General features: G+C 48.3%; 1 protein-coding gene across 1 annotated transcript; it reads left to right on the plus strand.

Moving 5' to 3' along the window:
• The first annotated feature begins 6,702 nt into the window (after positions 1–6,702).
• On the plus strand, positions 6,703–11,128 carry LOC146789810 (noggin-2-like). Its single transcript, XM_085632166.1, has one exon. It carries the CDS (start codon positions 9,175–9,177, stop codon positions 9,820–9,822), a length of 648 nt encoding a protein of 215 aa, XP_085488292.1. The 5' UTR covers positions 6,703–9,174; the 3' UTR covers positions 9,823–11,128.
• The last annotated feature ends 16,132 nt before the right edge of the window (positions 11,129–27,260 follow it).

Below are 27,260 nucleotides of genomic sequence, written 5' to 3' on the forward strand. Positions count from 1 at the left end.
GTCCTTACTTTGGGTCCTTAATTTGAGCCAGTGGTTTCCGTTGCTCGGCACCGGCAATTAATTATCAACACCAGTGCTTGTAACAGCCAGCCACATGGTGGCGCTGTCTGTCTACTTTAAAGATGAGCACAACAAACAGTTGTTTATTAATCCAACATACTTTAAAAATGACTATTGACTGCTGTCCAAGACATTCTTGTAGCTTTAGGGGCCTGGAATAAGTTGAAATTCACACTTGTAGGAGTGTGATGATTAGTTATTGTGTTGATACTACCATTGGCAGTGCTGGAATGAGCAATGTGTAATGCAAGCTGCATTGGCTTCTCGACGAGGGCCCTGACATTTTTTTTTTACATACTAAGCACTGATCCTAGACACCACCTTAATGGCACAGTGCACTGTAGAGGTTCACCCAACTCACTCTCTTATGGAATCACTTGCCCACTCATCCACTGAGGGTTCTAAAGAGAAAGCACATATGAATTATTTTATGTGTAACTGGTACTCAGTTCTGTTTGCTGAAAGCTAAAAGTAATGAAAATTGCTCAGGGCAGGAAGTGATCGAATGTGCTCAGACAAGAAGCGATCCAACATGATCATGACAGGAAGAAAAACAAGAAATAGTGTTCTGACTTTTAAGGATGAGAAATAACGTCACTGGACCTACCAGAAAAGGAGTTTAATTGCAAATTGGGATGGCTAAATTAATCTAGCTAGATAATGCCCCCGACATTACTTGAATGGGGATGGACAAATATTTTCGACAATATGGGTGGCTTCATCTTTTTCTATATTTGTAGTGGTGGGTCGGTAATCACGTGGTTCCAAACTTTGGGGCATATTTACGAGCCCTGTTGCGTCACTCTTGCACCACGCATGCAACTAAAAAATTAGACTTATGAAGCCACACAAGGACACCTTGTATGGGCCTGAGGGGCTTCATAAATCTGGAGTAAAGCAGCGCATCGCAAATCGCTACATTGCCTTACTCTGCTCCAAGGAGTCATTCCATGGGTTTGCATGGGTGTTCCCAACCAACATTCCTGGAATTTGACGCATGCCCAGATTTACCAGAAGTGGTAGCTCTGGGAATGCATCAAAAACCTATGCCTCTCCAGGTGAGGTGCAACAAGGAGAAATATGAATATTTCTCCTCATTCTTTTCCTCTATGTGTGCTGCATTGTGCCGCACACATGGACATAGAAAAAGGAAAACACTGCACCTTCCTGCACAAACACATTCCACCTTACAATGCAGGCACCCTTGTACCATGGTGCAAAAGTACCTGTGTTGGTGCTAGGCAGCCAAAATGGCGCCAGCGCAGGAGAAAAGGCAAGTATGCACTGAATTATTTTAAATGTGGTGCATTCCTGCCTTTTCCCTGTCACGCAGTGCAGTGCAGCATGTTGACTTGCTGTGCTACATTGCACTCATAAACATGCCCTTTGGTTTCCAGTCTGCTGGAAATCACTGCTACACCACTTGCCTGGTTGACCTTGTGGCCTTCCTGAACAACAAAGCCAGTGAAGTATGGCAGGTTGGCTTCAAAATAAACCGTCACAGTGTCCTACAGGGAGTGATTTAAGTGTGTAGGTACTGTGCAGTGTGGAGTACCTGCACTTCTTTCATTTGAAAGAGAGAGCGCCAGCACTTCTCAGCACTGCTGCCATATATTTAATGAGAGAGGAATGGCACTTCTTCGGAGAAAACATGTACTTTAAATAGGGAGTAAATGTACCTCAATATTTTCAATTAAAGCACTGCCTACAGGTAATCAGAATAGCCAGAAAACAGAAGCCAATTCTTATTGGTCGCGAGCAGCCCAATCAGTTTGCCAGAAAGTATTTTTCAGCCAATCCGATTAAGGCCAGTCAGTTTGCTCAGTTTGGCTGTACGATTGTTGGTTATATTAAAACCGCTTGTAACCTTCATGGAGTGACTCTATAAGTCCAGAACGCGCAAGTGAAGCAGTGATGCTCTGTTTGGCCCAAGCCTCCACTTGACATGCACAGACCACATATCATCTCCAGATATGAAGTTCTTATTCAATACTGTTTCTCACTTATGCCTGACCCATACCTTTAGAATCAATTTGATGATTTATCTCCAGCACTTACTGTATCATATGTATATAAATCAAAGGAGGGTTGTGACGTAGCATTATCATTTCACTTCTTCTTCAAGTAAAACATATCTTCCATTGTCACTTCTTTCTCCAGTCTCATTCATGGACTGTAGTTCTAGGAGTGTGCTCCTGAGGAAATTGTTCACTATTTGAGCACTGTTTATCCCACATAGACATGTTAACATCTAAATCATAATCCTTCCGACCCCGCCCAAACTTCTGATGTGCCATTCTACCAACATTGAGGGAGTACTGAGACTCTCCTCAAATGGCTGGCGCCATTTTGGGTTTTCATGGCTGGACTGTATTCAATCTGCCTTAATAAAGAAATTCTGGTGGTGTAGCTAACAGATCTAGGCACAGTGGTCACACTCCTTCCCATTTGACTGGCTGTACCTAATCACATCTCTCTTGCTGTCCTCAAAAACTTGTCACACTGAAAGGTCAACAGATGTGCTCCTTCACCTCCCCATTGACTTTCAAGCCCTCAGCTCCCATCTTGCACAGCTTGGCCAGATCTCGTTCTCTCAATACACAAATTTGTACCTTGTGGCTTTGATCTTAGGCCGCAACCTTACATGGGTATTGCAACCTTGTCTCCTAGCCCATGCCCACCTGTTCAACTTCCTCTCTTGAATTACTCCCGTGACAAATATGTACACCCCTGTTAAAAATAAATGCACTTCACCCATCAGCTTTTTGCAGTGGGACCTGTGAATGTAGGGGCTCCCTTGCCCTTTCTCTTCGCCGCCAAGGATTCAAACAATTCAAAGCAACCATGGCCATTTCCAAGAGCTGCCTAATTTGATTTGAAGTGTTCTGCGTAAAACAATTTCAACTGCATTTTCTGAAGTCTGAGTTAACTACATCATCATGTTGCCTTTGTCTATCTCACTGGCCACCCTATAAAACAACTCGATTAGATTCGTCTTGCATGGCTTTGCCTTTTGTGGGACCAGGCTGCTTTGGGCTCAGAAAACTCAGGGGCAGATTTACAAGCCCCTTGCGCCACTTTTGCGTCACTTTTAACATGGGAAAAGTGACGCAAAAGTGGCGCAAGGGGCTTGTAAATCTGCCCCTCAGTCTGTTCAGGACTTGGAGCTTGTCTTTCCGTTATACATGGTTAATTTCCCCACCGGTCTCTTGACTGCCCCACCCCCCCTCTTTGTTTGGAGTAATATGCCATCTCCTTGGTTCTGCCCTCTCTAGGGAGCCACTAACTATGGTCTTAAGCTGCATCCCTGAGTTCTTTTATTAAGCAAAGAGATACTGCATCAGTTCCATTTGTTTATCTATTTTCCACTTTGCCAGAGTCTTCCCTCAGTTTAGATCCCACAGGCTGAGCTCTCAAAGCAGAGAGCCCCTTCTAAAGTTATAAGATTCGCTTCTTAGATCAAGTCTACCATCTCTTTTCAGATGTTGTGCTTGTGCAGGGCCTATGTGCGTGTGTGCACGTATATGTGTACATGTGTGTGTGTGTGCGTGTAAGTGTGTGTGTGTGTGTCTATCTGTGCACGTGCGCGCAAGAGCAGGTGCCCTACTGTGGCACAGCAAAATGCCACGTTGCCGAGTACCAATCTGCCTACTTTTGATTTCCCCTCATGTCTTTTTCTTCTACCACCCCCTACTTTCTGACTCTTTATCTCACTCTTGAAGGTTCTTTTTCATCCCTGCTTTCTCCCTTTTTGACTGTTGTTCTATCTTTCTTCTACTTCTTTATCCCTATTTTTATTTGCTTTCTCTTGTTCTGGATCAATTCTTATTTGCTTTCTCTTGTTCTGGATCAAAGTCTGATGATGAAAAATATGGCCCAGTCCCCAAAAATGAGTGCCAATACCCACCATCTGCACAAATGACGTACTGTTCTCATGTCAAATGCAGAAGACCTGTCTCTTAGACAGAGTTTTATGTTTTCAAGGCTTCGACTACAGGGCTATCCCAAAGGACAGATTCCGCCTTCATGATCCCTTCATGAGCTGTCCTTCAAGCAGATCAGAATCTGCCCCTCAGTGCCCGAGACCAAAGAGTTGGTCTTGGTTCGAACATGGCGAAGGTAATCTTTTATTTGTAATTTTGACACTTGCCTTATGCCGCTTTTCAAACAGTTCAGTTTTCGTGAGGTACAGAAGAGAGAGCATGGAAAAGGACAGTCTGCGGTTTGAGAGGATAGCTGCCATGAAACCTGCGGTGTTGGATCAGAGTCTGGATCCACTGAAGGCGTTCCATTATATATTTGCCATTTTTGTTGGAATATCCTCCAATTGGAATCATCATGTACACTGATTATGACTGGTGGTAAGGCCTTGTTTGAACGACAGGTCAAGAATTTGGGAGATCGTAGCGAAAGAGGTGCCTTCAAAAGACAGGCAGGGATGCTGTCTGCCATGTGACTGACTTTGGCCTAGAAACCCTCAGGACTAGGAAAGACAATCTGTCATAAGGGGAAACCGAGCCGGATTGGGTATCCCTTTTAAAAGCTGTATGTGGCTACGTGGCACCAATCGCCCGAGAACTGGGCGGTGATCTTTCCAGAGCCACATGTCAGGTTGAGGTGAGGCTTGTTTCCCGATACTTATGGGTACCACCATTGAAGCCCCCCAAGAAACTAAGAGGGACTCAGCCTCACTGTGTAGTTTTGTATAATTATAGATTTTGTTTGTTAAACTCCTTGATCATTTTAAAAGTATAGATTTCATTGAGCAGCAGCACTAGATGGTCTCGAAGAAAGCCACAACACCTCTACTGAGGGTTTAAAAGGCTGCAACATGTTGACCACTTGTTATCACTAAACGCGTGTATATGCTTTTCCCGCCAGTGCCCTGTTTTTAATCCTGGAGTAGAGGCGTTCAAATAAAGGAAAATCACGTCTTCTAGAGCTAGTTTTAATTCACACCTTTTTTTCTTTGCGCTGCTTTCCCCCCCGACCTTGAGCTCATCGTTCTGGCATTTCGTATACCTCCCTTTCCATACACCATACAAAACATCCCTGAGCTCCTCCCTCTCAATGAGGGGTTGTAGCCGGTGCTGTGACAAGGCATCACGGCATGAGGAGACTCCCAATGATGAAGCATGCCACCTTTTGGGGGGGAGAGGGATTTAAAATGCATACCCTAAACCAGCTAGGTCACCCCTTGTGACAGTCTGTCTTTCCTAAACCCGAGGGTTTCTTGTTTGTGACAAATACCTTGGTTGGGGAGCTAACCCTCACAAGCCTCTAAACCTACTCGGACCCCATTTTACCTTCTTTTTGGAAATGATGACTTTGGCCCAGTTCTATCAGCTTTGAAAGACACCACCTTTCCGGAGATCTTTGTATACCCCTGTAGACCTGTCTGCTTCCAATGGCTGAACTGCAGAGCAGAACTCTACTGAGGCCTGGGGTTGACTAACATACCTCTGATTAGAAGCCTTTTGAGGCAGTTGAGCATGCATCAGCTCAATCCCTATGCCTGACATAGAGGAACTATCTAATATGCTATTTGTCTTAAGCAATGCAATACTTACCACAACGCGTGGATAATCTTGAATGATGCTCTACTCCACAGGAACGCCCATAGACCCAGTCCCATGACAGTATCACTAAACCCCTGGCAGACAATGCATTGAAATGACATCTTGGGCTCCAGCAACGCTTTTGGCAGAAGTCCTTAGCAGAGATTTGTATTTGAATTTATATATAATGAATTATTCAAACCGAAAAGTCTGTGCACCAGGAGTAGTCGCCTCTTCTCCACAAAAACCCTCAAATACTCAAAACATGTCTAGAGGCAGCACATTTCCCCCTCCCCTCCCAAAAGAAATCTCGTTTTGAACACAGTTTTTTTATATATACAAAATGTGCATACTCCAGTATATGAGGGTGACATAAGTTATACAGTTTTCTTCAAGTGAATGTGCAGACATTTTTGAGACAGTACATGGAATGCACTGAAAAGTTAAACAGAATTCATTTAAAAACGTACAAAAAAATCATCTGAGAGAGAATTTTAAGAGTGTGCAGAATGCTCTGGAAAGTGCACACCATCATTTGAGAACTATACAGATTTCTTTAGATAAGTGTTCAAACTCCCTTTAAAGACAACGCACACTAATTTGAAATTGTACACAGAAATCTCTGAAAAGTGCACCTAATTATTTGAGAAAGTTTGCTGGTTTCCTTGAAAAAGAAAGGCAATTGCGATTGGGTATTACATTGTGAGTCTGCCTATGGTTCTTTGTGGAAAAAGCACACAATTCTTTCCAAAGGTGCAGCACCTATTAAGTTTTCATGAAGGAGTTCACAAGTCGTATGAAATTCCCAGGAATTTTTTTCAAGCCTTCAGGATTCGTCTGAAAACTCCGGGTATATTTTTTTTAATGTGTTCATATTTAAATATACTGCGTTAGTTGATAGTTACATTGAGTGAACGTCATTCGTGGTGGGGTTGGCGCGTCCTGCGGCATTGGGCTGAAAGTCTGTGGACTTTAGGACCCCGTGGACATGTGAGCCACTGTGCACCGAGGTGGGGGAATGTGAAAGTGACAGCAGTGGGCAGTCCCCGTTGACACTTCACACCATGAGAGGGGGATATTTAACTTGGGAGTTAGAGGAGCCTCGCACACACCGTGCAGAGACGGAGAGAGAGCGCAAGCACAGGAGAGAAGCCGCCGGGAGCCGCAGAGGGGTCCGCACAGCGCCACGCACTCTGAGCACTGCTGGGCACCGGCGAGAGACATCTATCTACACGCTGCTGAGAGCACACATCCGTGCAATACTGGGCACTTGCGAGAGATATGCACGCTGCTGAGAGTTGATATCCACACACTGCTGACCAGTCATCTGTCCACTGCTCGGCACTGGCGAGAGATCTGCACTCTGCTGAGACCTGAGATCTACACATTGATGAGACTGGGCATCTGTGCACTACTGGGCACTAGCGAGAGATCTGCACGCTGTTGAGATCCGATCCAGACTGAGACCAGGCATCTGTGCACTACTGGGTACAAGCGAGAGATATGCACGCTGCTGAGACCTGATATCTACACATTGCTGAGACCAGGCATCTGTGCACTGCTGGGAGCAAGCGAAAGATCTGCAGGCTGCTGAGGCAAGGCATCTGTGCACTGCCGGGCACGAGCGAGTGATCTGCAGACTGCCTGGCATCAGATCACGGGGTAGAGTTGCGCACTTCTGGGCTCCAGAGAGATCTCGCAGTATTGGACGCGAGAGCAAGAACTGCACCCCGTTGGGCCCCAGCGAGAGAAGGAGCTGCTGGGCATAAGATTGAGCCGCACACTGCTGGGCTCCAGAGGGAGAACGACATCCACACACCTGTAGTGATAAGCGCGATCGCACATCTTGGAGCCCACGGGCAGCTCTGCTGTCTGACTGCCTACTGCCTGCCATAAAAGGGGTCTGCACAGTGCCAGGGACCTGCCTACCCGGCGTGAGAGAGGTGTGCATCCTGTCAGTACACGGGGACAGGTAGACGCACGGGGTAAGCAAGGCAGAGGAACAGCCGACAGGGCACCTAACACCCCCCACGTCCCCGCAGAGTTGCGAACTTCACGCATCGCATCCGGGGTGACAGGACCAGCACCCGCGGGTGGCACGCGCGTGACATCCGGAGAGGAGAACGGACAAAGTACCAGAGCGCAGACCTTTCCCCAGCAGCATCCGAGAGACCGCAGTGCAGCAAGTGGAGACGCCGGTCCCCAGCCTCGCCTCAGTGAGCTGCCTCCGCGGGGGCTGCCCCGGCACGAACACTTCACCGTTCCCCCCTCATCGGAGTGTTTGCGTCATCCCAGCCATCGTCTTCTCCTTTCCGACTGGATTGCTGTTTCTTCCCCCGTCTTCTACTAACAGGCTCATTTGCACCCAAAAGGCATTCCTGCTGCCACCACCCCCGGCCAGGCACAAAAGTGAGGAAAGTTCGTTTCCAGGGAACCCGTCGCTGCGCGGTTCGAGAAGGGAACCAGAAGGGCAGAACAGCCTGGCCCCGCTCTCCGCCTCAGCCTGAGAACCACACGCCGCCTGCTTGATCTGTGTTTTGGGGGTAGTTTATGAAAAAAGTTCGGCGAATTTCCAGGACGTGACATTTCGCCTCAGATTCTGGGGGCGCCCGCAGGATTAATGCAGAAAATGATCCCCTTGCGGCAACCGGCCTGGGACTGTGGGATTGTCTGAGGGGGTCTCTCTCTGTCTGCAGACCGCCAGAGTGCAGAGTGCCTGCCACATTAGCCTGCTCGGCTAATTTCTCTGCCTTCTCCGGTATCCTCCCTCATAAGCGAACAGCCTGCAGGATTTTTTTTCATCAATTATTTTTTTTTTTGGGTGATGTTGGGAATGCTGGTACAGTGAACAGTTGTATTCTCCCCTGCCTTTCGTAGTCACCTCCATAAAAGAGGTTTTTATTCGCGGGCTCCAATCTCACGCCAGACCCTGTCACACAGTCTAGACAAGTTGTCGTGGGTCTAAGTCCAGCTGTCACCATGGGGATCTGGAGCAGCCCGCTGTGAATTTTTGGGAGAGAGAGCGTGCGCGCCACAGAGGAGAACGTTGAAGAGGGGGGAGAAAGGTGGGGGACATGCCCCCCAAGTTTCTTTTTGGAAAGTTGCGGCGCTTGCAGTTAATTATGTCAAAGAACTGAACGCCTGTCTTCCGGCGAGGCCCGAAAAACGTGGTTCCGTCTGCCGCTTCCTCCATCTGGCGGGAGTTTGCGGAGCGCGCGAGTGAAGTGCCGGGAGGCTCGCGTGCGTGATAGATACTCCGCCATAGAAGTGTCCACATCAAATCGCGAACAGTTTGGCGCCGGCGCCGCCGACTCTCCTGGCCCGTCAGTATCTGGCGTAGGAAAAAGGGCGCTCAAGTATGTGTGTATGTCACACAAGCCAGCCTTCTGTGGGTTATTTAAAGTAACAGCTCTCTCCAGCCCGCCTGTCTGCCTGTTCTGAATCCCCTGGAGCCGGCAAGTGCGGGGATTCCTCCAGAGCTTGCAGGCACCTGCGGAGACGAGAAGAAAGGGCGCCTGGCCCGCAGGGACACCAGGCCACCTCTTTGGGGGCCACCATGAAGAGCGCCGTCCTGCTGCAGGCCCTGCTGCTCTGCCTAGTCTGGCTCCAGCGAGGCTCCTGTCAGCCATTCCTGCGCCTGCGGCCCTCGCCCAGCGACAACCTGCCTGTCAAGGACATCATAGAGCACCCCGACCCTGAGCACGACCCCAAGGAGCAGGACTTGGACGACAGGACTCTGCGCAAGAAGCTAGGCAGCAACTTTGACCCAAGCTTCATGGCTGTGGCGCTGCCCTCCCAGGTCAACCTGTCCATCCAAGACCCCTTGCAGAAGTTCAAGGGGCCCGGGCCACTGCCAAGTGACTTGAAGAAGCTGGACCTGGGTGAAACCCCCTATGGGGGGCGCCTCAAGATCGGGAAGAAGGCCCGGCGGAAGTTCCTGCAGTGGCTCTGGGCCTACACGTACTGCCCGGTGGTCTACACCTGGAAGGACCTAGGGCTTCGCTTCTGGCCCCGCTACATCAAGGAAGGCAACTGCCTGGCCGAGAAGTCATGCTCCTTTCCAGAGGGCATGTTCTGCAAGCCCGTCAAGTCCGTCACCAAGACTTTCCTGCGCTGGTACTGCCAGGGCTGGTCCAGGCAGAAGTACTGCACTTGGATCCCTGTGCAGTACCCCATCATCTCAGAGTGCAAGTGCGGCTGCTAGCCCAGCCGGAGGGCCGCAGTGCAGGGGCACCTGCGAGACTAGCCTGAGGGCCACCTTGTAAACGGGTCTGCTGGCCCAAACTGTGGGCCACCATGTAGGCGCCCCTGCTAGCCCAGCCTGGGGGCGAACACGTAGGCGCACCTTCAACCCCAACCAGCGGTCCACCGTGCCGGTCTCCTGCCCCAGCCAGAGGATCGTAGTGCAGGTGCATCGGCTAACACAGCCGGGTTGTCGGAGAGCAGCTGTGCCTTCTAGCTCAGCGACAGAGCCCTAGATAAGGTGTGCCAGCTAGCCGAGTTGAGGGCCACCGTGACTGTGCTGTCAGTGATCAGGCACACCCACCGAAGTCAAGACCTATTCCTTAAAGGAATGCTCCAGTGAAGTCCAATGGGTCAATATCTTTACCTGACATCGCCCCCTGCTGGAGAAGGCAACCGAACTACCCCCTGGACAGCTACTCACTGCCTCCTTTGGGGAAAAAGGACTGACACAAATAAGTGTTTTTTCCCTACCCCTTGCACTGTTGACTGCTATTATTTTATTTTTTATGTTTATTTGAAGATGGAAATTAAAAAAAGAGGAACTGCGGTGCGGTCCAGCAGCTAAGGTCCAGCGCCTAAATCAGAGGTTATATTTTTATACTATATGTATAGCTTTCTAACAAATTAGGTACACACAGGTCGTCTGCCTTGTATATATATAGATTCTAAAGAGACATTCGTAGCATTAATGATGCAGGTGTCCCGGGGTTGTTGATCTATATTTTAAGGACACAGGACCACAGTTTTAAACACACCCCAACACAGTAATGAAAAGGGTCTATTGTCAAAGCACTTCCAACCTTTTAGGGGCCTGGGGCCTGTGCACCAGGGTGTCACACCCCAAATCCCTTTCAAGGAAAAAAATACTTTTTGAGCAGAACTTTATCCCTTTAAGATGTTAATTTCTCGTGTTCATATCTGACATCTTCAGATTTCTAGAAAGGGACTTTTTCTAATAACCCCTACTAATTTACAAAGCTGTTTAGGATTTTTTTAATGTATAATTATTGTTAATTAAGGAGAGAAATGTTTTAAAGAAGAGGTTTATAAGTGAGTGAAAGTTTTTTTAAGTGCATATAGTGTTGTAGAGATGGTACAAGGATACTTTCTGTGTACAATTTATTTATTTTACGTTTGTGTATAGTTAAACAAAAAGCTAGAGATTATAACAGAAATTATTGGAAATGTTTACTTGAATATTCCTTAAGAAACATATCAGTGTAAATATAAAGAATCATTGATTAAAACAAGCATTTTTAGCAACATGTCCATCCCTGAAAGGTGTTTGGTGTTGAGATAGACTAAAAAGTGGGGTTCGAACTGCCTTCTTCCTTTGCTTCTCTTCTGTTAATTTGCTCGAAATGTCCCAACCTCCTGTCACACAGATTCTCTTTTTCATTTCACACCTTCTTTCTTTTCCTATTTCTTGTTCTTTCCACATTTCTAAAATACCTTCTCTTCCTAAACGCTCTGTCTTCCCCTTACTTCTTTATCCTTTCTTGCTATCCCTGTCTTTCTCTTCCCCCACACTTCTGCCCTCACTCTTAATGTGCACTTCTTACATCACCTCTTCTTCAATCATCTCAACCTCTCTTCTCCTGCCGTTCATACTTTACTCTCCTAATTGTATCTCTTCTTTTTTATCTCTCTCATGTCATTTCATCGCTATAACTCTTCCCTCGTTCTCACTCTTTTCTGTCTTGTGTTAGCTGTCTTTGTCCTCTCCTCACTGTAGGGCCCTCCACTCCCCGCTCTGTGTCTCCTCTTTGTGTCTGCTGACCCTATTACTTTTCTCTATCTCATCTTTCCTCGCCTCCTCAGGCCCCTGACTCTCTCGCTTCTCTGTCACTCAGCTGTGCTTTCCTGGCACTCCTCTGCTCTCCCTCTGTTTCTCTCCCTCTATTTCTGACCATCTCTTGCTCTTCCCACCTCTCTTGACCTTGTCTGAGTTTTTAGCCTTTATCTCTCTGCGTTCCTCTCTGCTGTACCTCTGTCTCTGCCTGCCTCAGCCTCCTTTCTGGCTCCCCGGGTCATCTCTTCCTCAATGCTCCCTCTGTAAGCTCGTGCTGCCTCTTGGCCTCTCTCCCGCCCTCCCTGCTTCCTGTATCCCTGTGGGTCTCCTCAACTCTGCGCTTCTTCCTTTTGTTTTCATGCTGCCTCCCTCAGGGTCTCCCCCACTCAGCACTTCTTCCTGTTTTCATGCTGCCTCCCTCAGGGTCTCCTCCACTCTGCGCTTCTTCCTTGTGTTTTCATGCTACCTCCCTGTGGGTCTCCCCCACTCTGCGCTTCTTCTTCGTGTTTTCATGCTGCCTCCCTTAGGGTCTCCCCCACTCAGCACTTCTTCTGCCTGTTTTCATGCTGCCTCCCTTAGGGTCTCCCCCACTCAGCACTTCTTCTGCCTGTATTCATGCTGCCTCCCTCAGGGTCTCCCCCACTCAGCACTTCTTCTTCCTGTTTTCATGATACCTCCCTGTGGGTCTCCCCCACTCTGCGCTTCTTCTTCATGTTTTCATGCTGCCTCCCTTTGCCCCCTCCCTACTCTGCGCTTCTTCTTCGTGTTTTCATCCTGCCTCCCTCAGGGTCTCCCCCACTCTGCGCTTCTTCTTCCTGTTTTCATGCTGCCTCCCTTTGGGTCCCCCCCCCTCCACTCTGCGCTTCTTCTTCATGTTTTCATCCTGCCTCCCCTAGGGTCTCTCCCACTCTGCACTTCTTCGTGTTTTTATGCTTCCTCCCTCAGGGTCTCCCCCACTCAGCACTTCTTCTTCCTGTTTTCATGCTGCCTCCCTCAGGGTATCCCCCACTCAGCACTTCTTCCTGTTTTCACGCTGCCTCCCTCAGGGTCTCTCCCACTCAGCACTTCTTCTTCCTGTTTTCATGCTTGCTCCCTCAGGGTCTCCCACACTCAGCACTTCTTCTTCCTGTTTTCATGCTGCCTCCCTCAGGGTATCCCCCACTCAGCACTTCTTCCTGTTTTCACGCTGCCTCCCTCAGGGTCTCTCCCACTCAGCACTTCTTCTTCCTTTTTCCATGCTGCCTCCCTCAGGGTCTCCCCCACTCAGCACTTCTTCCTGTTTTCATGCTGCCTCCCTCAGGGTCTCTCCCACTCAGCACTTCTTCTTCCTTTTTCCATGCTGCCTCCCTCAGGGTCTCCCCCACTCAGCACTTCTTCCTGTTTTCATGCTGCCTCCCTCATGGTCTCCCCCACTCAGCACTTCTTCTTCCTGTTTTCATGCTGCCTCCCTCAGGGTCTCCCCCACTCTGCACTTCTTCTTTGTGTTTTTATGCTGCCTCCCTCAGGGTTTCCCCCCACTCAGCACTTCTTCTTCCTGTTTTCATGCTGCCTCCCTCAGGGTATCCCCCACTCAGCACTTCTTCTTCCTGTTTTCATGCTGCCTCCCTCCGGGTATCCCCCACTCAGCACTTCTTCTTCCTGTTTTCATGCTGCCTCCCTCAGGGTATCCCCCACTCAGCACTTCTTCTTCCTGTTTTCATGCTGCCTCCCTCATGGTCTCCCCCACTCAGCACTTCTTCTTCCTGTTTTCATGCTGCCTCCCTGTGCCACGGGGCTCGACCTTTGTGTCTCCAGAGAGTGCGGTGGGAGGATTCTAGGGGGGCGCGCGGTGCGCTCATTGACATCAACAGTGACGGGGAGCAATCTGAAGGTTGGGGTAGGTTTTTAGGGATGACGATCTCACTGGGAGTGGCATTCAGCTTGTTTGGGGTGAAGGCGAGTGCAAGGAGGTTGGCGATCTCCAAATGAGGGCGAGGGAGGGGGATGCATATGCCTCACTGTCATGGTAGGCCCTTCTTTGCCTTCAAAAAGAGACTGGCATGGGTCTATAGACTGATAATCCACAGCGGTGTGAGAAGACTCTTCCTGCCATGGCAAGCAGTTTCTAAAGTGCAGCATGCACTATAGGGTCCTACCTGCCCCCCCACACCAACCCTTCTGTTCCTCCTCCCTCTGTACGTGTCCTCTTTCAACCTCAGTCTGGCGTTCACCCTACATCTCTCCTTCCGGATTACCTCATGTCCTCACCCTCTCGCTCCTCACGTGTTCACCATGCATGTCTCTTTTCCTCCCCTACCCCTCATGCTCTCCTATGCCGCCTCTTACCTGCAGACCTGTGATGCTCCCCCTGCAAACACTCAAAGAAGAGACTGAGGCCCCCAAAGATGCCTCCCTTATGAAGCGCCCCTGGGAGGTTGAACCCGCTGTCACACTAGGAGTCTTGAGTTGTGGCCAATAATGAAGCATGCCCCTAGCGACTTCTTGTGGGTGAGGGTCTCTTAAAAATACCTAGGGACTCTTAATCAAGACATGCATCTTTTGGGGACCCCACTCTCTATTTTGATTTTTTGTTCCCCGTTGGAAGCTTAGTGGTCATACCCCTAAGCAGCTGCGGCCGCTGCAGGCAAGAACGGTGGGGGACCCTCGTGGTCGTCTCTCGAAATGTCACCCCCCCCCCCCCACACCCAGCCCTACCGCCCACCGCTCTTACCTGCAGCGGCCGTGGCTGCCCCTAAGACTTCCATCTCCTCCACCTTCTGATTGTTAGGTGTTCCCCTTACAGCCAAGTGGTGGAAGTTCATCGCCCCAGACAAGGGGGTGTGGGGGGGGGGGGTGTTTCGGCTTGGCATTCAGCTGGGCTAGGTGCCATTACTATGCTAACACCTTTCTACATCTCCCATGGTTATCATTGTACACTTGCAGCATCAGAGCTTTAAAGGAGGGCAGGGCCAGTCAGGTTGGGTGCAGAGACATTGCAAGACATGGGCAAAGAGGGCAATTGCCCAGGGCCCCCTCCTTCCGAGGGACTTCTAAGAAAGTGAACTTTCACTCTTTCGTTCTTCTGTCAGTGTCTCTAGCTCGTCCTATAACATACAATTCAATATTGTTTGGCATCATGGGGCTTGAATTTGCCGAACAGGGGACCTTAAAATATTTCTTGGTGGAGCCTCAAAAGTCATTAAGGTAATACTGGTTGGGTGCCCTTCCCTAGTCAGGTAAGGTACTTCATGCAGGTGTAAACAGGTATGTGCTGCCTTTTTCAATAATCTTAAGAAAAGAAGGCAGTTTCCAGGGTATTGAGCAACAATGGGCGTTTGACTAGAAATCTCACCACTCTTCTAATTCCCAGTGGAGTTGCTTCTTTCAAAGTGCATAAAAGCCCCAGCATCCTTCAGTTCAGACCACAAAACCCTTTCTCTGTAGATAAAGCATCAAAATCTGATATGCGACTGATTCTAGCCCAGCCCCGCACACCATTCAGAGGGACTGCTTGCAGCCGCGGCCCGTGCAGGTAAGAGCGGTGAGGCAGTGGGGCCGGGGGCAATCGCGACAGATAACAAGAGAAAAATAAATAATTAATAATTTCTCCCTCCTCGCTGTCTTTCAAAATTCCCCCACCCCCACCCGGCCCACCGCTCTTGCCTGCACGGGCCGCGACTGACAGACTGACGCAGAATCTCTAGATTTCCGTATGTGGCAGCCTGCCTCCCTTTGAAGACCCCTGTGATGATCTTAAAATGAAATTGTGCTCGGAAGACTGGACAGTAAAGTTGGCACGTGTGGCACTTTTCAACCTACAAGGGCATCAGGGTGCTTCACAAAAAGTAACTTATGTCCTACTCACCCAATAGCTATGGACCCTGTGCCCTGAAGCATAGCAGGACAATACGCTGAGTAATCCCTGTGGGGTTTCCATTCTCTGGCTCACACGTTACATCCACACCCTCAGTAGGGAGTAGGCAGCTCACTTCACTGCCATAATGGCCATAGCGGATCCCAGCTTTGGAAACAAACTGTGGTAAAAAGTCAATAGTCCAAGCAAAAGCCAATGAAAAGTCTACATCTTGAGCCTGTGGCTTACCTAACCCCAGTGAAACACAGTTACTCTGTTTTGGGTTTTGGAGGGTAGTTTGCAAGATAAGAGTGAATCCTAAACATACACTGCTCAACTACACAAGCCCCATTTTTACCAGGGCGTTGGGTGGCTGTAGACCTAGTGCTGGTATTGCTTCGATAAAGAGGCATGAGGCTCGCTCGGGGTGACAGAGTTGCAAGGGCATATGCAGAAGAGCCTTCGAAGAAAACCCAGGATGGGCCTAAATGGCCTATCTTCCTCCACTGGCCGCCAAGTGACCAGTAAGGCTTATGATGGCACCTAGGTGGTCACACCATGGGCCAAATGGGTTTCGAGGCAGCTCATTCCAGGTGAGAGCCGCTCATGCATTCCGGCTTCCCTTGACATGTGTGTAGGAGTGTGTAGGTCTGTGCTATTTCTATATTGCGAACCTAGTCAAAAGACAGTAGAATGCTGAACAGGGCCGAAGACAAGTGTATATTAGGGATTGGAGTGGTTCTTGGTTTGTGGACTGTTAATGCAATGTGATTTAGCACTCTTAAAGAGGTGCTGTTAACTAAATTTGAGCTGCATTAGGGTGGTCTGGATGGACACAGGGTTGTCCCTCCAGGTCCTGGTTGCATAAATGGATATTGTCTTGTTTTTTCCTTTTTTACGCTTTGTCTCCAATCTGATGGTGTCCTGTCTGTGGATGTGCTGGGAGTCACCAGAGGTGGTGGCTTAACTTCTTGTGGTGACGTGTTCATACGTGAATTTGCAACTGAAAGTACCACAACACAAAGAAAATCAACAGATCTGTGTGAGATTCCTACACCTGACATAGCAGCTTGTGTCCTGTGGAGGTGACAGTCTCTGAATTCCTGCAAAGCTTTAGGTTGTTAAATGTAGGCCCAGGACTTGAACATGAAGTCCTCAGTGACAGGGAGTTGCTTACTCCATAGAGGCTTTCCTGCTCTGCAGGCTGATCACATAGCCAAGGAAACCCCTGTGTCTCTTGACACCAGTGGCTCTGCTGCGGCAAAATACAAAACGACAATGATTTTAAAGGAAACAGAAGGAATCTCTTGAGGCTGACTATACTTGCCGGGTGCATACCTCTATGTACTTATAGTGCGAAAGCAAGACAGTAGTGGGCCTGAGCTGGGTCTACAGTGTTGCAGCAAACAGAGTTATAAGGTGCCTAACTGGCTAACTTTATCCACAGTCAATAAATCTGTATTTCTATTGCAAGATCTGTTCATAGTATTTTCGAGTGGTGTTATTACCTGAGGAAATACTGATAATATTATTGCATGAGGAAGTACTGGTACTGCTGGGACATAGGGGATAGTGTGGTAATTTCTTGAAGAAGGACTTAGTCCATGTGATGTAACAGGCCGGAACATGCAAAAAGAACAATTGATAGATAGAATGCAGAACAATGTCATACATTTACTCCAGTACAGAGATCTGGGCCTAAATCCATCGTTATTTTGCTCACCATGCCATTCCTGTTTGAACCCAGCCATATGCAAATCAGTCTTGACCCTGTGCCTCATGGGAACAGTCCAGCCCGAACTGCCAAGCCAGGTCCTCCCTAGACTGGAAACAAGCATCCTAGGACCGGCCACATACCCCTCCCACTTGGGGTGACAAATGCAAAAAGAACAATTGATGGACAGAATGCAGAACAATGTCATACATTCACCCCAGTACAGAGATCTGGGCCTAAATCCATAATTTTTTTGTTCTGTATGCCATTCCAGTTTGAACCCAGCCATATGTAGATCTGTCTTGACCCTGCACCCAATGGGAACAGTCCAGCATGAACTGGCAGACCAGGTCCTCCCTGGACTGGAAACAAGCATCCTAGGACCGGTTTCGGGGTTTCACCCCATATCAGCCAGGATAGCTTGACTCCAGTGGCATGGAGAGCACGGGACCCACGTCTGGGCATACCCGTCCCACTCAGGGTGACAAATGCAAAAAGAACAATTGATGGACAGAATGCAGAACAATGTCGTACATTCACCCCAGTACAGAGATGGGCCTAAATCCATTGTTTTTTGCTCCCCATGTCATTCCAGTTTGAACCCAGCCATATGCAAATCAGTCTTGACTCTACATCTAATGGGAACAGTCCAGACCGAACTGCCAGGTCAGGTCCTCCCTGGACTGGAAACAAGCATCCTAGGACCGGTTTCGGGGTTTCATCCCTCATCAGCCAGGATAGCTTGACTCCAGTGGCATGGAGAGCACGGGACCCACGTCTGGGCATACCCGTCCCACTCAGGGTGACAAATGCAAAAAGAACAATTGATGGACAGAATGCAGAACAATGTCGTACATTCCCCACAGTACAGAGATCTGGGCCTAGACTAGACAAGCCAGGAAGTCCTTATCTCCCATCAATAACTATCTCACTGGTATGTAAGGTATGTTTTCTGACCCTGCATGTCTGGTCACCACACTTACATCCCACTTTCCTATTTATGGATGAGCCAAAATGTATCATGTGTCCCACGGTTGCGATCATAGTCCACAAGGCCAAGCAACCGAATTACATACACTGAACCTGGGTCAGGCAGTTGGGTACCGGCGCAGCTTTGCACCGCCACTGGCCCAGACAATTAGTCCAAAAAGCTGCATCTATGACCTGCAGCTCTACTCAGGAAGCGCATTGACCCACTGAGCAATCCTGCCAGCAGACTGAACTTCACACACAAGGACTCTCAATCCCGTCTAATCGCAATCATTAACAACTGGTTAGTAAATCCACACAAGTGCATAGAAGTCAATACACGTATCAGGGAAATGTCCGTCTACAAATAGAAGGCGATGACCTTTGAACTCTCAAAGTGCAGTATTTATAAAATGCCTTAGATCGCTATATTTAAGACCAACGGAAATACATCTGCCCGAGAGTTTAGTAAAACTGACCATTTCCATAACTTGGGCCACAAATGGATTATTTATCTTGCCACTTTCACACAGATAGTGTAATCGACCCCAACGTTACTTATTATTCGAGCTTGGAAAAACAGAGGACAGAAACGAGTCATTCAGAATTTGAAACCATGCCCTGAAAATTTCTCACATATCTTTGCAGCGGGGACTTAAATGTATTCCTGCAGATGAATGAATGAAGGTGCCGTATCACGGCGCCGCCACAGCCCCCGGTGAAAGCGGTGTTATACTGCCCCCTTCTGCTCACACTGCAAGGGATTGTGAGGCAGATTTGAGATGGAAGGACCTTGGGTTCTCGTTCACCACAAGGTACTCGACGGAATCAAGCCCTCTGCGTATAACGTGTCACCCAGGAATTTGCCTGGGCGAGGGTGAGGGAGGGGGGGGGGGGGGTGGAGAGGTCTCGGGGGCTGCGCTCATTAGTAATATCCGTGACTTTGGTTGTGTTTTCCCACCCTCTACGTTGGTGGCGGGAGGGAGGCAGGTTGATGGGGTATTGTGGTATGTGGTCAGTGCCCCTTAAAGGAATTAAACCACCAACAGGTTCACATTTACCCGCCCGGCATCCCACGGAAGGGCGCAGAATGCGAGCGAAGGAGACGTGGTGTGTGTGTGTGGAGGAGGGGGAGGGGTCCCCTCCCCAGGAGCCCCATCTGGGGCTGAGGGCACCTAACATCTGCACCAAGCGAAGGGGTGGGCGTTTTTGCTGCGAGGAGTGGGAACCACAGTGCCACTGAGCTAATCCCCACGGTATCTGGTGTACAGCGGAGAGATTCAATTACAGGTCGTCATTTTAGAGTCTTAAGAGCATTCTCCCTCGGCCGGTTTCTCATGAGACTCTCAGACGTGGAGACCCCGGGCTGGGCTCTGCCCACCCTCGAAAGAGAGGCAAGTGTTCATTCATCTTGGGGGCTCCCATGCGGCAATGTTCCCTCATGACATGCAGCTCCATAAGAGGAGACGAGAGGGCAACCCTAAGGCGCTACAATGATCCGCGCCTTCTGAGTGAACCTCCTACTACTTCACATCCCGCGGGACCTCGAAAACGTCCTGGGCCCTCGCGGTGGCCTGACAATGACGTGTCTTTGCATGTGAGCGGATTTGCCGGGGCAGTCCTGGGTTTCCGACAGCTGTCCAGGCAAATGTTGGCAAATTTCACTCATTAACGGTTTTCATCGAGGGCTGTCTGAAAAAAGAGGGAGGCAGGTTTATTGTTTTTCCCAGTTACCAGCTTAACTGAAAGCTAATTAATTAACATATATGATTCTTGGTTTAAAACTAGCAATTAATTGTATTTACTTAGTCTTAGTGCCTTATTTTTCTATTTCTTTGACGATGAGCGCTGTCATTCTCTACCTGTCGGTTGGGGTAAAGTTGTAGTCCTTCTTTTGTTTTTGTGAAATGTCACGGTTTTTAGTTTACAAAATCTGGTTGCCCTGCTCCTTGTGCCATCTGCATGCCCCCTCAGCTCCATTTTGAACCACTGCCTAAGGACTGGGCACCTTGTTAACTAATGGGATCAAACACATTGACCCACTGGAAGAGAAGGTAAGCTTTTTAACCAATAGTCTATCGCTTAGGGCACGCTGCTTCAGAGTGCTTTGTCAAGACAGGCCTCTCACGTGGCGCAGCACCCCTGGTGGGGCCATCCCCATATTCCCTCCCAACAAATAGAACAGCACACACTTCTCCTAATAGGATGATTTCCTGTTTGCCTCACCACTCGGCTTCCCTTGACTGGGGGAGCCTGCACATGCAGACGCATGAAGATAGCTCAGTCCTGACCATCAGCACTCACTCCCTATTAATTCAGTAGTGAGTTCAGTCATCGGTACTCGAGTAAACTGTGTGTTTCCAAGAGCGAAGCCTAACTCACATTCAATACAAGCGCGCCAAGAAGCTCTCCAATTCACCGAGCGCGCCAAATAGACGTCACAAGAAGAACGCATCGCCACCACCATCTTCGCATTAATGGCTCTGCCCAGTCATTTCAGTCTCTAAAGGAACCCAATCAATTATAGCCGAATTACTTAATAATGGAGCCCTCTGAACCCAAAACAAAACTAGCTTGCTGACTTGTTGCTCGCATATTTCACTGCTGTGACCCCCCCACACATGCTGTAATGGGATGTCGGTCAGTCATAGTCTACTGAGACTCACCATACACTTATTTTCTATTCATTCCTAACCTCTCGCAGCTCAACCACTTCCCCTCATCACTGCTCTGCAGCCCTTGGTCACTCACTCCATTGGGCCAAACAGGGGGCAGCACAGACCACAGACCAGCTTGTTGGTGTGAAAAAGGCCGCTTTATTGGAAACAGGTGCACCTTACAAACAACATCCCTTGGCCTGTGCCGTACAAAACTAATCCTCGCTAAATATAGCCTTCCTATCTTACCCCCACCCCCTCCCCTAAACATGTTCCCCCCTGCAACAATTATAACACAACTTACAATTCCTAACTTTCCTACACCTACCTAACTAGGTAACTTCTTATGTTCTATCACACTGTAACCATACCTCATTATATCCCCAAAGACCTAGGAAAAAACTCCCCCCAAAAGCATAGTGCACCACACCAGCACCTGTTCCAGCGACAACCCCGTACAATTTTGTCCCTCTCCCGATGCACCTGCTCCCAAGAAAACCACCCGAAATCAATCTGAATATGCTAACCAACAGACAACCAAAAAAGAGTGTGCCAACGAAAAAAAACCTTAGGGAGGGAGGGCGGGACAAAGCAACAAACCCAGTGAGTCCCTGCAACCGGCTGTCGTGTCATGACAACCAAAATGGTGGCTCGCGACATAAGATGGCCGGTTATAAATATCCCCAGCCCAAAACCAGCCCAACCCCAGTCCAGCCAGCCCAACGCTAGCCCAAAGGAGCCCAACCAGCCAAACTGAGTTCCGTCTGCCTCCCGGCCCAAAACCCCCTGGGGGGGCATCCGGCTGCCCCCCGGCCCAAAACCCCCCAGGGGGGCAAGCCTCCCGCTGGTCAGCTGTCCCCCCAAAGCCCCTTTGGGCCAAACAGGGGGCAGCACAGACCACAGACCAGCTTGTTGGTGTGAAAAAGGCAGCTTTATTGGAAACAGGTGCACCTTACAAACAACATCCCTTGGCCTGTGCCGTACAAAACTAATCCTCACTAAATATTGTATTATGTATAATTCCATGCCATATCGAGACAGATGAACCACATCCTCCCTAAAGAAATACACCGCCGCATAGCGCGGCTCCGGGTGTCCCATCCTCCCTATCCCCTCCCTATCGCAGAAAATCCTCATGTACCTATTGATCTTCCTGCGCGCCCTATCTATAGTCGCTGGCCGCTCAGCCCCTCTCCAAATTCTCATTGGGATAAACTCCGACCATATGATATGGCAACCTGACCACTGTTTCCGAATCTCCAGCAAATCCCGCTTCATTTGCTTCATCAACGCCAGGCCCTTGCATTGCACCAGGTTGTTTTCTCCTAAGTGTATCACTAAAACATCGGGACAAACTCCCCCCCTGACCACCTTGTTCAAAGCCGGAAATAGCTCATGGCACCTCATGCTCCCCTGTCCCTGCCACTGACAGCGAAAAAGCCTAGGATCCAACTCTAAATTAAGATTCCTGTTCTTGTCCCATTCGGAACGTTCCGCTCGCTTCACGAAAGAGTGTCCTAGGATGAGGATGGACAAACCGGCCACGTCTGGCCCCGCCATCGCACCTGATAAGACACACATGTCAAAACAAGGGAAAAGCACTTCATGCCCCCTCCTCCATCCCGGCACCCTGCAACCTGACGTATGTCTTGTAACAGTCCGATTTCCACCTCCCCAAGCGCATAAGTTCCTCCCTCCCCCACCCTTGTCTGGCTGCATCCGTCGCCGCACCTATGCGAAAAGAATGCATCCCAAAAAGTCTGGGGTCCTCACCCATGACGTGCAGGGCATGCCGAAGAACCCACAGCAGCTGGGCTGCTGTCACCCTTCCCCTGTCGACCCGGCGAAAAACCTCCCCCGCTGCCACAGTCACCTTAGATGCCAAAAGCTCCCCCCACCCCGCTGGGCACACCGCCCGATCCGCCGAGGGTCCCATGACAACCCATTTCCCCGCTCCCCCCATTTCCCCGCTCCCCGTTGATCGGTCTTCGAGCGCTGCAACAGAACCGCCACCTCCCTGGACCGCAATTCCACCTCCCCCCATCGTACCCCTGGCTTTCCCCTCTGCCCCACCAACTCGGACACCCGAAATGCCCCAAAATACATCCACGACATGAGGGTGGAAAACAAAATGGTCTCCTCCCGGTTGCTGCAAACGCTGGGCAAGCGGTGTATCAAGCCAACAAGGATACTCGCTGTGATGGGACGACGCTGACGGGCCATGGTGGCACCCCTTTCTCGCACCCAGCCCTCCAATAAATGCGCGCCCAATTCCCGCCACCGGCGGCGCATAGCCCCACCACAATTTCCCCATAAATGCTATGGCAGACAAATTGCCAGCGATCGTCGCTTTTGACATCCCTTTGTCCATCATCGCCATGATAAACTGCACTACCTGCTCGCTCCTCACCTCTCGATCGTCTTGTCGCCCCGCTCCACTGTCCAAAAATTCCCGCCATGCCTGCTCGTATGCCTTCCACGTGGAAACAGCCACCGACCCTCTTACCAGTTGTACGAACCTTTCTCTCCTGCCAACCACAGTCCCGCTGGCGTCTTGTGTTCGTCCACCTCCATGGCTATCCCATGGAACCTCTGCCACTGTGAACGAGACAAAGCATCCGCAATATCATTGACCACCCCTGGCACATGCCGGGCTTGAAAGAAGATGTCAGGGTTCCAAACATCGCAGCACAAACACCCTCAACAACTTGAGCACCTGTGTGTCCCTAGCTGACTGCCTATTGACGACATGGACCACTGACATGTTGTCCACCTTGAAAATCACCCTTTTGTGTGCTAACTCCTGCGCCCACACCATCACTGCTACCACCAACGGTAACAGTTCCAAGAAAGCGATGCTCCTCCCACCGTCCTGCCAATGTGGCGGCCAGATCTCCACGCACCACCTCCCCTGCCAATACAAACCAAAACGCCCACTCCCGCCGCATCCGAGGAGATGGTCACGTCCCATTCCCAATCTTCCGGGGGAGCCATCGGGATACCATTAAAGTGCTCTAAGAAGGCCCGCCACAGGCGCAGGTCCTCTTTCGTTCCTGCCGACAAATGCATATGATGGTGTGGTAGTGTCAAACCGGACAGGGCCCGACCCAGCCGTCTGCAAAAAGTCCGCCCCGCCCACACCACCCGGCACGCAAAATTCAAATGTCCCAAAATAACCTGTACCTTCCGCACCGTCACTTTCTGTTTCACCAGCATGTTGTCCACCAATCCCAGCATGTGCACCTTTTTGTCCCCTGGCAAGTGGTCCTCCATGCTAGAAATAGGGACCCCCTGCAGGGACTAACAAAAAACTCCTAGGGCAGGGTAAATAACATTATGAATTCAAACGCCTAGGCAGTCTAAATTTAAGCAACACAATTGTACAATAAGAAAACACTAATATTGTAGAAGGAGACACAATGTGCATGATATTAATAAAACCAAATACGAAATTTATTATATATAAATTGCACAATAATGATAATAAGTTGATAATGGGCAATTCAATATTTAGGGATACAGTTCAAGAGATGTCAAACAATATAGACAATACATGGCAAATAATGAGCTGAATCAACCATACAATACAGAAAATCACAGGATACAAATATAAACAGACAGAAGTGGCTGAGGCCGAGATGTTCTCAACGCGCGTTTCGACGCTTGCAAAGCGTCTTCATCAGGAGAGCCACAATATCTTTGATCCTATAAATGTGCAAAAATATCATGTAAAACAAAACAATATAACAAAAAAGATTTTTTTAACAATAATTTTTTCTTAAAAAACACTGTGCTCCTTCACCTATTATTTGACTAATAACAGAAAAGTGCTGTCAGACCAACCTTTAATAGAAGACCCAGGCTTGAGAAAAGACAAAAACCCAAACGATATGTGTGGATATAAGTAGAGTGAAGAAAGGAAAGAGAAAGAAAGAGATGGTGTTATGATAACCCAAGTAAAAACAACAATCAGTGAGTGTAGAATGGAGAAACAGTGAAAGAATTGTGGTAGTGTGTAGCGAATTAAGAAGCGAGTGATTAATGATATACTTAATAGCTTAACAATGAAAAGAAGGGGAGGGGGGAAAAAGAGAAGAAAAAAGAAGAAAGAAAAATAATAATAATACTGACTTCGTAATCCTGCAATGCAATAAATAGATGAGTAAGGTCCAAACAGGTCTTACAAGCATAAGAAGTACTTCCTGTATAGATAAGAACAACCCGAACAGAAACAAGAATGAAAATGGTAAGAAATAATGTGATACGGGAAATACAAAGATATTGAGTAACACGTAGTAATATGACATGATAATAAGACAAAGGACCTAACGGGTAAACAAAATAGAATAAATGAAAACGCTGCTTACATGTATAATGAGCCGTGGTAGTCAGAGAAGTACAGAAAAGAATGCCAAGTAGTCCAATACAGGCAATAAAATTCACAATGGGTCCTGCGAGTTACCAGGAAGATAAAGAACCAGAGAAACTTAATAAGAAAATGGGAAAAAGGAGTGATAACATTGAATTAGCGCCTTGCGCAGCCAAAGACAAAATGCCATAAAATACCTACAATGCAATTCCAAAGGATATGTATGATGAAGTAAGAATTCAAGCAGTAGGGAAAATTTCGAATGCAACTCAACCGAAGCAAGGCAAAGCTCGCGGCTTCAATAGCAAGTAAAGGGATATCTTGGTCATAGAGCGTTAACCACTAGAAAATGAACAAAAGAAAAAAGAAGAAAGAAAGGGACTGAATGTAACATACAGCAGTAAAAACAAATAAGAATAAATAGAGATGTAGCATGTAAAACAGATCGAGAGCTGACTTACTTGAAAGAGATACGGATCAGCTGTATCGGCGGAAGTGGACCACAGGCGAGGGTGAACAAACAGATTTGAACACCTGATTTAAGAGATTACGTGAGGTCACATGATGTCAAAAGGATGGGCTCTGAGCAGCTAGTGAGCTAGAGAGCGGACAAAAAATATAAAAAATGTCACGGAAGAGAACAAAAAATATAAAACTAGTAAGCATGGAAGACGGACAATGATAGACCCGGGGCCTCGATTCAGGAAATACGTGGAGCGTAATGATGTCACGGGGGCGGGCTCCAAACAGCTGGCAAACTGGAGAACGGACAAAGAGCTCTATGGAATGAAGCAGTGTAGAAAAGTACGTGGGATAACATCATGCCAGGGGGCCGGCTCCAAACGGCGAGCAGGCTAGAGAGCGGACAGAAAGCTCTATGGGATAATGCAATAAAAGAGAGAGGGACTGATAAGATAATGCAAAAATACTAAGGAGATGAAACAAAGATGATAATCATCTATGTATAGTAGAAAAAGAAGCAAATTAGCCCAAAAATACGGACAATACAGACAATGAAATCTAAAATATAGATAAAAGGCAAGTGTGAAGCACACAAAGCATGCCCCATATATGAAACATAAAAAGCAAAACAATGAGCCAGAATATGAACAAACAGGAGAGGCCAAATGGCTATAAAGGGTTAGAATCTGTTGAAGAGAATGGCGTTTTCCCAGGGTAATTCACTGTTTAATCCTTTGTGAAAGGTATTAAGGGTGAAAATCCAAAAGACTTCTCTTTTTTTACGGATTTATTCACTCTGTGTCTCATTATCGAGATAGATTTTTTCAAGAATATGCCATTTAATCTCTTCAGCTGAGTGTTGTAGTTCTCTGTAGTGTTTAACCATGGGAGCTAACAGTTTGTTGGTACGGATAGCTGAACGATGCTCATTAAGACGGGTGGCAATGGGTCTGGAGGTTTCTCCAACATACCCAGAATTGCATGGACAGATGATCAAATAAAGACATTATTTGTTCTGCAATTAGTCATAGTTTTAGAATGAGTGGTATATCCATTGAGAGTGATAGTGCAACCCTCTATGGCTCCATCACATGCTTTACAGTTGGAACGTAAGCATTTAAAAGTACCTTTGATGGGCAAAATTCCATCAATGGTTTTTTGGAGGAAAGGGACATGAGTGTTGAAACGCAATCTCACAATGATATCTTTCAAGTTTTTGTTGCGTCGATGCGCAAACAAAGGTTTCTTTAGATGTGTAGAAGGATCTTGATCTGAATTAAGTATGTGCCCATTAGCATTAATGATACGACGTACCTGTTCGTTCATGGTAGAGTGCTTTGTGATACATACCAGTTGGTCATTTGTTTTGGGGTCTTTGGCTCGTAGAAGAGCATCCCTGTCATAGAATCTGGCTCGTTTAAGAGATTCCCGTATCAGCCGATGTGGGTAACCTCTAGTGAGAAATTTGGTTTTCATAATTGTAGCCTGCGAGTCAAAATCATGGATGTTGGTGCAGTTGCGACGCAGTCGCAAAAATTGACTGAAAGGGATGCTTTGTTTCTGTGATCTAGGATGGTAGCTATTAAAATGTAGCAAAGTGTT

This window comes from Triturus cristatus, chromosome 10, assembly GCF_964204655.1.
Source record: "Triturus cristatus chromosome 10, aTriCri1.1, whole genome shotgun sequence".
Classification (NCBI taxonomy): Eukaryota; Metazoa; Chordata; class Amphibia; order Caudata; family Salamandridae; genus Triturus; species Triturus cristatus.

What these genes read in the sequence shown, in the direction of transcription:
- LOC146789810 (XM_085632166.1), top strand. Translation starts at nt 9,175, where the DNA reads ATGAAGAGCGCCGTCCTGCTGCAGGCCCTGCTGCTCTGCCTAGTCTGG.